Source organism: Chinchilla lanigera, unplaced genomic scaffold (genome assembly GCF_000276665.1).
Source record: "Chinchilla lanigera isolate Chin_1 unplaced genomic scaffold, ChiLan1.0 scaffold00084, whole genome shotgun sequence".
In the NCBI taxonomy this organism is placed as follows: Eukaryota; Metazoa; Chordata; class Mammalia; order Rodentia; family Chinchillidae; genus Chinchilla; species Chinchilla lanigera.
The window spans coordinates 7787088-7797022 of record NW_004955485.1 but is presented as its reverse complement, the minus strand read 5'-3'; the positions used below and the strand labels follow the sequence as shown (position 1 = coordinate 7797022).

The window sequence follows — 9935 nt, the reverse complement described above, 5'->3', positions numbered from 1 at the left end:
CGCCGGTGACTGAGCGGCCGTCGGGCCGGGGCGCGGGGCCCCCGTCCGCGTTCGCCATGGCGGAGAACTGGAAGAACTGCTTCGAGGAGGAGCTCATCTGCCCCATCTGCTTGCACGTCTTCGTGGAGCCCGTGCAGCTGCCCTGCAAGCACAACTTCTGCCGCGGCTGCATTGGCGAGGCGTGGGCCAAGGACAGCGGCCTCGTGCGCTGCCCGGAGTGCAACCAGGCCTACAACCAGAAGCCCGGGCTGGAGAAGAACCTGAAGCTCACCAACATCGTGGAGAAGTTCAACGCGCTGCACGTGGAGAAGCCCCCGGCGGCGCTGCACTGCGTCTTCTGCCGCCGCGGGCCCCCGCTGCCCGCGCAGAAGGTCTGCCTGCGCTGCGAGGCGCCCTGCTGCCAGTCCCACGTGCAGACGCACCTGCAGCAGCCCTCCACCGCCCGCGGGCACCTCCTGGTGGAGGCGGACGACGTGCGGGCCTGGAGCTGCCCGCAGCACAACGCCTACCGCCTGTACCACTGCGAGGCCGAGCAGGTGGCCGTGTGCCAGTACTGCTGCTACTACAGCGGCGCGCATCAGGGACACTCGGTCTGCGACGTGGAGATCCGGAGGAACGAGATCCGGGCAAGTACCCCGCACATGCTCCGCGTGCGCACACGCTCCCGCTTGACCCCGACCCCGACCCCGGCCCTGGGGACACCCGTCCCGACTGGCTGACCCTCGGGACATCAGGCTGGAGGCCCCCTTAACTCTGCTCTGGAAGTTCGGGGTAAGGTCCAGGGAAGAATGGGCCCAGATCGCTTCTGAGCCTGTTCCAGCACCTGTCCCCCTGGTCCCTCCTGGGAGCCCTTTCGGGAGGGGGGCGGGGAGCATCATCGGAGGTGCTTTGGGTGTCCCTTCTCCGCCTCGCTCAGCTCCCTCCCCCAGCGTTGTTTCCGTGAGCCCTGAGGGAAGTCACCGAGGCACTGACCCCGGTGCCGGTCCTCCAGCTGCTGTTTATGTAATGAGTGGCCTGGTGGGGCTGCTGTGGCCGACCCGATCCGTGGTGCTGGCATACCAATGAGGAAGTAAACAAAAGCAGCCGTGTCCGCATTAAGCTCTACTAGAAACGCACGGGGGCAGGGGCAGCCTCTGGAAGGAGCGCCCAGCTTCTGCTGTCTGTTGGGGCCCGGCCCGGCCAGCCGGAGCTCCGGTTTGTGGGTTAGTCTCGGGAGCCCACTCCGTGTTCCTAGTGAGCAAACCTTAGGAGTAGGAATCCTCCTCACCCGGAGTCCGCGCTCCCAGCCCGGCCCGGCCGGGCCCGGCGGCGCGCAGCCCTCCTCCGTTTGAGCAGGGAGGAGGAAGAGGCCTATGGGTTTAAGGTGGAGCTGCCTTGCAGTCCGGTTCCAGGCAGCTGGCTCCCCTGGGCGGCCGGCCGAGTGACGCTGGAACCGCACCCCCTCCCTTTGTATACACCCTGCAGCGCAGCCAATGTCAAATCCGCCTTCCCCCTCAGGCCCCAGGGCCTGGCTTAGAGCTGGGCGAGGCCATACTTCCGCGCCCCCCCCCTTCTTTTCTCTTTCTCTCCCTTTTTTTTTGAGACAGAGTCGTGTTGTGTAAATCGTGCTGGCCTTGAGCTCACTGTGTAGCCCAGGCTGGCCTTGAACTTGCAGCAGTCCCCCTGCCTCAGCCTCCTGGCCCCCCCTTTTGGTGGAGGGCCCTTCCTAGGTCCCTCCCCAGTCCTGGCCCTCAGGCTGAGTCACACCAGAAGGAAGGGGTTGGCCTGAGACCAAGTGAGTGAGCCATCCCTGGAGTCCCAGTTTAGGGCCTGGGTGTGACTGGGGCCAGGGTTGGGCTGGGAGAGACTGAGTGTTTATGGGTGGGGGACCCTGGAGGCTGGTCAGGGCCAGTGCGAGGCCTGAGTATGAGGAAGCTCTGCACAGGGCACTGTGGAGATAGGGGCTGTTTCCTGGGGGGACCAGCCAACAGTGAGTCACTGTTTAGCAATTAAACATACATCCACAACCAACAAAAGGTTGGAGGGCCACCACAGGCTGTGGGCAGGGCTAACAAATACAGCTTGCTGTATAATTAGTTTGCAGTCTGATGGGCCAGCTCTGGGGTTCCGTGCCAGGACAGGCCTCTGGCTTCTTAACGGAAGTGGGGGGTGGAGAGGAGCCGCTGCTTCCGTGTCGCCCTCCAGCCTCTCCGCAGTGGTGGGAAGCTGCTGGGTGGAGGAGGCGGCCCAGCTAGTTCTCAGTCCGGGATTGGCGTGGGAAGTGAGGGGGGAAGGAGATGTGGCCGGAAGGAGCAGGAGCGGACCGCGCCGGCTGCTCTTCGCTCTTGAGCTGTGCTTTGCTCCGCTGAGTGCTGGAGATGTGTGTAGTGACCTGTCCCCGTCTCCACTTGCCCTCAAGGAGCCTGTCTCCTGCCTGCAGTGTTCGGGGCTGGGGTGGCGCTTGGGGAGTATACCCAGGGGTTCGGGTCCGCAGGCCCCAGTCTCACCTGCAGGTCCGGGTGGAAACAGCCCCCGAACTTCGCCAGCAACTTCATCCATGTGTGCGCGTGCGCGTGCCTGGTGCGCGGGCTGCGTGGTGGGTTCATCCGGGCCAGATACGCGGTTCTGTGTGCTCTGCACCTGCGCCCATCCGTGGCGGTCTGGGTCTCGCCGTCCTTCAGGCTCTGGACCCTGCCATTCTCTCCGGTGCCCCAGGGCCCTGGGAGTTGGAAGCCCCTCGCTAGCTCACTGTCACTCCAGTGAGTTTGGCTTATTGCTGAGGAGGCACAGGGGCTGCCACGGGGGAGAGAGTGAGCCTGGCCTGGGCAGTCAGGAGCCCAGGCTCTCTCCAGGCTGTGCAGGGGAAGGGCCTTGGCCTTGGCCCTGGCCCCCAGCCCTTGCTAGAGGGAGTCTGTCTTCGGGGGCCTTAGCTGCTGCCCTGGATGAGGGCAGTGGACTGCTCCAGAGCAGCAGTACAGCACGGAGACCAGGCGTAGGCCTTCAAGTCTAGGTCAGTTTCCCTGCCCTCCCAGGGGCTGTGGATGGGCTGCATCCATTGGCCAGAAACCCCCTTCCTGGGCTCAGACCCACAAACTTGTGTACTTAAGTCATTGGCCTAGAGGGCAGGGGCCGACACTAGGAGGGCAGACCGGTCTCCGCCCTGCCTCTGCAGGCTGGGGTGCTGCCCCGGGGAAACCAGCATGTTAGCACATGGCTTGAACCCTGATGGGCCTAAAACTGCTCTTTGGGACATGCCTAGACCCTCTGTGAGTTTTACCCCATGGGGCTGAGGGGGACCTAGGGCCCAGGATTGGGGTGTCCAGGTAGGCTGAGGCCTGGTAGCCCCGGACAGGCAAGCCCTCTTCTAGTCCCCAGGGTCAGGGATTCTTCTGAGTTACAGGGAAAGGGTCCTGGAGAAGCGGTGCGTGCACTGGGTCGGTCTAAGTGTGCCGCTGTGTCATCTCTCGGACCCCAGGTCAGGGTGGAAGTGTTGCCGGGACCCCATTCCTGGCATCCTCCCAGGTGCAGCTTTGGAGAGGTGCTTACTGCCCACAAGATCACATGCTTGGGCCAGTGTGGGGTTTGTGGCCTCCTGAGGCAAGCGCACCCGGCTCGCCCTGGCGGAATCTGGGCCTCTCCCTCTGCCTGAGTTGAAGCTGAGGCCCGATCTGTGGGGTAGGGAGTGGCCGTGCAGACCTGGACTCCTAACGTCTCAGCCGGGCTAGGAATGTGAGTGTGTGTGTGTGTGTGTGTGTGTGTGTGTGTGTGACAGAGGGAGGGAGGGAGGGAGAGGAGAGAGGAGAGAGCAATACAAGGAGTCTGAGGATGGGGCCTGGCTTTGGCCCTCCGTGGACCCACAGAGCGGCCTCTGGCAGAGGCCCTGCCTCGCCTCCTTCCCTCCACCCTCAGACACAGCGGGAGCCCGTCACACTGCCCTGCTGCTGGCTGTGCCTCCTGCAGCTCCAGGGGCTCTGTCTTGGGGGGGGGTGCCTCACATGTGACTCAGTTTCTCCCTTGCACAAACATCTTTGCAAAGGCATATGCGTGTGCCCGGCCGGTTCCACGGCGGCTCTGCCCGTGTGCGCGGCGGCCGTGCTGCCCAGGCACCTGCACGGGGAAGCTGACTGCGGCTTCACTTCTGTCGCTGTGACTGCCACCGGGTGAGCTGCTGTAGCGAGAGCCTGCTCAGGTCGGGGTGCGGGGACTGGGGGGGAGCCCCTTCCTCTCGAGGTGGGGTGTTGAGGTGGGGCTCCCCACAGGGTGGACTGTGGCCTGTGCTGGGTATCTGCCTGGCAGCGCTGTGGGGGGCCCCCTGCCCTGAGCCCAGCCGGGCTGACCGGGTCCCTGGCCCTGAGAACCCTTCCTCCCCGGCTGGCCTGGCATTCAAGCCCAGACAAAGGGGGGCTTTCTCTCGCGCCTCTTTGTTCTGCTGCCCCAGAGCGCTGCTCTCTGCATGGCAAAAGCTAATTCTACTCTGCAGCTGGGAAGCCAGGGGTGGGGGCCGCTCTGCCGAGCCCTGCCCGCTACCCTGTCACCACTGCTCGGCTGACACTCCCACCAGGGTTTGCGTGGCACCCCAAGGCAGCAAAACGGGGTGCGGGTGGGGAGAGAAGGGGAGAGTGGCGTGGGCCTTGAGCTCCTGGGACCAGGCCTAGGGGCAGCTCCCCATGGGCCTGGGCCAGAGCTGGAGGGGGCAGAGGCCAGAAGTCCAGCCCCTTCTCGCCGCCACGGCTGCCCGTCCTGGGGGCTGCCTGCACCTCAGCCTTGAGCCTGCTCCGTCCCAGCCTTGCCTCTCTGCAAGATTGACTTGCGGGTTTTATTATTATTTATTAACTCGCACAGCCCCGAGTCCCCATGCCTCATCTGCCAGCCCGGGCCAGTCTGGCAGCAAAAATGCCATGGGGCCTGGCCCGACAGGCTGCACAGAGGGCTGAGGTTTGTCAGGGTGAGAGTGGAGGGGCTTAGGGGTCCCCCTGTCCAGGCTGGGAGGGCCTGAAGGGAGCCGCTCTAGGACAGTCGCGGAGCAGAGCCCCAGGCCCAGGCGGATTGGGACGGATGCTTTTGTCCCACAGGCCCAGGAGCAGGCCCCAGAAAGGCCTGAGGTCCGGAGGGGCGGGTCCTGAGCACTGCCTCGAGGCAGCAGCCCCTGGGTGCTCCACCCCCACACACTTGAGGTGTGGCTTGGCCCAGGGGGCTCCCTGGGGCTGGGAAGTCTGCAGAGCCCTCCCTCCAGTCCCATCCCATGCAGAAGCCTACATAGGAATGGGGAACTGGGAAACGTGCGCCCACCACAGCAGCGGGCGTTTGTCCCAGGTGAATTTCCTGGGACGGCGGGTGGGGATTGGGAAAGGAGGATGCGGGGCTTGCTTCTGGCTCCTGGAGGCCTCTGGCGTTGATGCCACTCTGGGGTACAGAAAGGGCAGCACCTCCCCTTTCCCTGCTGCTAGAGGTAGCAGCACCTTCCCCTGCCCCAAGCAGGCCACAGCGGGACTGAGGTCACCTGTCTCGTGAGGGCAGTGAGCCTGGCCAGCTCTGCTTCCCGCCCTCTCCCCGGTCCCCGAAGCAGAGGGCAGCTCTGTGGTCTCAAGGTGGGAGGGGGAGATGAGGCCTCGCCACCGGCTAGGGAGTGTGGCCGCCATCTTTGCAGGACCCTCGGAGGGCCCTGGGCCCTGCGGTGAAGGAGACACCTCAGGCTCCCAGGGTAGAAGCACTGGCTGCCGGGGCGGGCCCAGCAGTGCCTGGAAGAAGGAAGGCCCTGAGGCGCACAACCCTTGGAGGCCTCAGCGGGAGATGGGGACAGGGCTGCCGCTGGCCTGCAGAGTGGAAGTGGGCTGGGAACCCGGGCCCCACCTGTGTGGCCCCTCACCTGGGACTCAGCTCAGCACCTCTAGTCTGTACTAATGGGTATGTTGTCAAGAAATAGTTGGGCAGGGAGACCACAGTACAAGGGGGGGGGTGAACGGGGGCTGGGCGCTGGGACAGTACGCGTGCCCTGGACTCTGAGGTGTCCCGGGGCCCTTGTCCTCCTGAGCGTGAGTGGGCGTGGGGCAGCAAGCAGTCAAGTGTTTGAGGACAGCCTGGTGTAGTGGTGCACACCTATAATCCTAGCACTCAGGAGGCTGAGGCAGGAAGATTGCTGAAAGTTTGAGCCCAGCTTGCACTGCATAGCAAGACCCTGTCTCAAAAAAACCAACAAAAACAGTTTGACGAGGGTTGTTACAGGGCAGGGGTGGGCACGAAGGCCTGGGGTCTAAAGGCGTGTCCTGGGGCCTTCCCTTAACCGTCCTGCGCTGGTCACTGAAAGGTAGAGCTGAGCTTGGGGCCAAGGTTTCCCCAGCTTAGAACAAGAGCCCTGCCCGACCCTCCGCTGCTCCCGGCATCTCAGCATCCCAGCATTCCAGTCTTTGTTTCTGGGGCAGCTAACTGCATGATGTGGGCTCTGGCTGAAGTCTTGCTGGCCTTAATGGCTCTGTCTGTAAAATGGGTTTGGAGCATGAGGAAGGAACTGTTGGCAGCTTGGCTTGGGAAGCCAGCCCACTGAGGCTAGGAGCAGGGGTCATGGCTCAGCCTCACAGGTCACTCTGAGACCCCCACAGGGAGCAGGAGAGCCGCCCGCTGCCGAGGGGACACTTGCTGAGGGTGAATGAGCGAGGGCCGGTACAGGCCTGCTCTGCACACCTCCCCGACACAGAGGCCGTGGGTCTGCTCAGGGTGTCATCCGCTCACTGAGGTCTGGCTGTGAAGGGCAGTGGGAGAAACAGTGACCAGGCCCACACCAAGAGGCCTTGTACCTGGGGAGCGGTCACACTGTGGTGCTGAGGCCACCAGAAGGCTCTGGCACGCAGCTGCCACTTAGCGGGCGGTGCAGCGCCACACATCCACGACCTCTTATGCCAGCCACGTAGAGCTACTGAGCACCAAAGTCAAGGAAGGTGCAACTGAGGAACTGACGTTTAAGTTCATCTTAGTTTTAATTAATGTAAGGTTAAATAGCTGCTTGTTTTGTTTTGTTGTCTTGTTTGTACCAGGATTTGAACTCAGGACCTTGCCAGGCAGGCGCTGTGTCACTGGGTTGTATCCCAGGCCTACCCGCCTGTGACTAGTGACTGCTCTACGGGACGGCACAGAGGGAGGGCGGGCAGGTGACAGCCCACCTCGGCCAGGACAGGCAGGGTGGTGCAGACTTGAAACGGGGTCATGGAGAGTTTCCCAGGCTTAGGCCTTGAGAGGAGGGGGCTCTGGGGGCAGAACAACATCCACAGAGCGCTGGGAGCTCAGATGCCTGCACACGGGCGACACACATCCGCCGTCTGGCTGGAGGCGTCAGTGGGAAGGGGCTGTGCTGAGGTCCTCGAAAGCAGGGTGCTCTGGAGGGCTCTCAGCGAGGGAGCGACCCTGTTGGAAGAGGTGTGCAGGGGAGGGCAGGACAGGAGAGTGGGAGCTGTGGGCCTGGGCGGGCAGCCGGGGAGGGCGGCTGTGGGACGGGAGACAGGAGCGGAGACCAGCTTGCTCTGACGCCTTCTAGGAGACTGGCTCGGGTCTTAGGAGAGTGAGCGCTGCTTTCTGCCTGCGTCCCGCTAAGCGGGCAGGAAAGGACTCCAGGGCAAGACACAGCCTTGAGACGCCTTTGGGCTGAGCGCAAGGCCTGTGTTACTGGGAGAATTATTAGACGCTCTGCTCTCGGGGCTCTCCCCTGTCAGGTGGTCCTGGGGACAGCATGGCATGGTTAAGAACAGGGCATGTGGAGTTTAATTCCCGGTACCAAAAAAAAAAAGAAAGAAAGAAAAAGAACAGATCGCCTCGGTCTGGGCCATTTGTTTGCTGTGTGACTCTACAAGTTGCTCAGCCACTCTGGGCTTCCATTTCCTCTTCTGTGAAATGAGGATCATAGCAGAACTTACTGTGATGTGTTGCTGGGATGGTAAGTCTGTCTAGGAAAAGGGTGTAGAACACAGGCTGCCTAAGCCTGCCCTCAGAAGGGTTTAAACATGCTGGGAATAGGTGGGCCCAGCGGGCCTTGAGATACCAGCGGGCCCTGAGGTTGCACAGGGCCAAAGGGGCTGGCTGGGTTAAGCGACCTCGCGGCTGAGTCACTTGTATGGGGTGTCCAGCCCCCCTGGGGAAGGGTCCGTGTGGCCGGTGCCCTGACGGCCCTGCCCCTCCTGTCCCTGCAGAAGATGCTGATGAAGCAGCAGGACCGGCTGGAGGAGCGGGAGCAGGACATCGAGGACCAGCTCTACAAGCTTGAGTCTGACAAGCGGCTGGTGGAGGTAGTGAGGGCCGGAGCCCCAGGCGGGGTGTGTGTGTGCGCATGCGTGCGTGATGGCTGTGTGTTACTCTGACCTTCAGAGGATGAGCCCCTGCTGCGGGGCCCAGACCGCGCTCACCTGCTCCTGGCCCGCCGCCCGCAGGAGAAGGTGAGCCAGCTGAAGGAGGAGGTGCGGCTGCAGTACGAGAAGCTGCACCAGCTGCTGGATGAAGACCTGCGGCAGACGGTGGAGGTGCTGGACAAGGCCCAGGCCAAGTTCTGCAGCGAGAACGCGGCGCAGGCGCTGCAGCTGGGCGAGCGCATGCAGGAGGCCAAGAAGCTGCTCGGCTCCCTGCAGCTGCTCTTCGACAAGACGGAGGACGTGAGCTTCATGAAGGTGGGTGGTGGCCAGCCACTCCCAGCGGGCACTGCGTCTAGCCCCGGTGTGCCCACCTCCGCCCTGCGCAGCCCGGCGAGCTGCAGGTGCTCCCTGCACCCCCCCCCCGACCTATAAAATGGGGCTGACAGTGCAGAGCTGCTGTCCTTTATTATTCAAGGCTTCACAGTGTCTGGACGCTAGCAGAAACTCTGGACGACTCAATTCACAGCAAAAACTGCCCAGAATTAAGGGTACTTGGCTTATGGGCTTCCGCATCTCGTTGGTATGAAAATGCAAACGTTTTGCTGCGGAAGTGTTTGTGGATCCCGGTGCAGTGTCCTGCTGGGGTGATAAGTAATAAAATGCTGTAGGCACATTTCCCTTCTAAAATCTTAAAACATTTCAAGCGTCAAAACATACTTAGCCAGGGGGCTGGGGATTTAGCTCAGTGGCAAAGTGCCTGCCTGGCAAGTACAAGGTCGTGAGTTCGGTTCCCAGTACCAGAGAAAAAACAAACAAACAAACAAAAAAACATACCTAGCCAGGCGTGGTGGCACACTCCTGTAATCTCAGCACTAGGGAGGCTGAGGCAGGAGGATGGTTGTGAGTTCGAGGCCCGCCTGAACTGCATAGCGAGACCCTGTCTCACAAAACAAAAACAACTCTTCTTCCTGTAAGCAGCCTGAGGTGACCTGTGAAAATGGTTCGCTACTCTCTTGACCCAGGAAATCCCACAAAATCATGCAAATCAAGGGGCTCAAATCTTCGTGTTCACTTTAAGAACACCCATGAAACTGCCTGGGCCATCGAGGGTGTGCATATCAGAAAGGCCACCAAGTGTCTAAAGGATGTCACATTAAAGAAGCAATGTGTGCCATTCCGGTGTTACAGTGGTCCGTTGGTAGTGTGCCCGGGCCAAACAGTGGGGCTGGACACTGGGTCGGTGGCCAAGAAAAAGTGCCGAATTTTTGCTGCACATGCTTAAAAATGCAGAGAGTAGTGCTGAACTCAAGGGTTTAGATGTAGATTCCCTGGTCATTGAGCACATCCAGGTGAACAGAGCACCCTAGGTGCGCCGCCGTACTTACAGAGCTCAGGGCCGGATTGACCCATACGTGAGCTCCCCTGCCACACTGAGATGGTCCTTACTGAAAAGAACAAATTGTTCCTAAACCGGAGGAGGAGGTCGCACAGAAGAAAAAGATACCCCAGAAGAAGCTGAGGAAAGAAAAACTTATGGCACAGGAATAAATTAAGCATAAAATAAACGCAAATAAAAGTAAAAAAAAAACCCACCAACAAAACATAGCTGGCCCCATCGGCTTCAGA

At 61.4% G+C, this 9935-nt stretch overlaps 1 protein-coding gene, 2 long non-coding RNA genes and 1 pseudogene across 3 annotated transcripts in view; 3 read left to right on the top strand and 1 right to left on the bottom strand.

Moving 5' to 3' along the window:
- Window positions 1-9935, top strand: part of Trim8 (tripartite motif containing 8) — a gene marked incomplete in the record, with an annotated part of 13507 nt that overhangs the window by 1109 nt on the left and 2463 nt on the right. Inside the window, 3 exon segments of the mRNA XM_005403830.2 lie at window positions 1-626; window positions 8154-8249; window positions 8391-8624. Coding sequence (XP_005403887.1) covers window positions 57-626; window positions 8154-8249; window positions 8391-8624 — 900 coding nt within the window.
- Window positions 778-7753, top strand: LOC106146576. Its single transcript, XR_001231074.1, has 2 exons — window positions 778-5292; window positions 5627-7753. It is a non-coding gene; the product is annotated as an uncharacterized LOC106146576 (long non-coding RNA).
- The window catches only part of LOC106146577, a 4456-nt gene continuing 3276 nt past the window's right edge, over window positions 8756-9935 (bottom strand). Inside the window, exon 2 of the long non-coding RNA XR_001231075.1 lies at window positions 8756-8948. This is a non-coding gene — a long non-coding RNA (uncharacterized LOC106146577). The remainder of the gene's footprint in view (window positions 8949-9935) is intronic.
- Window positions 9195-9873, top strand: LOC106146575 (annotated as a pseudogene).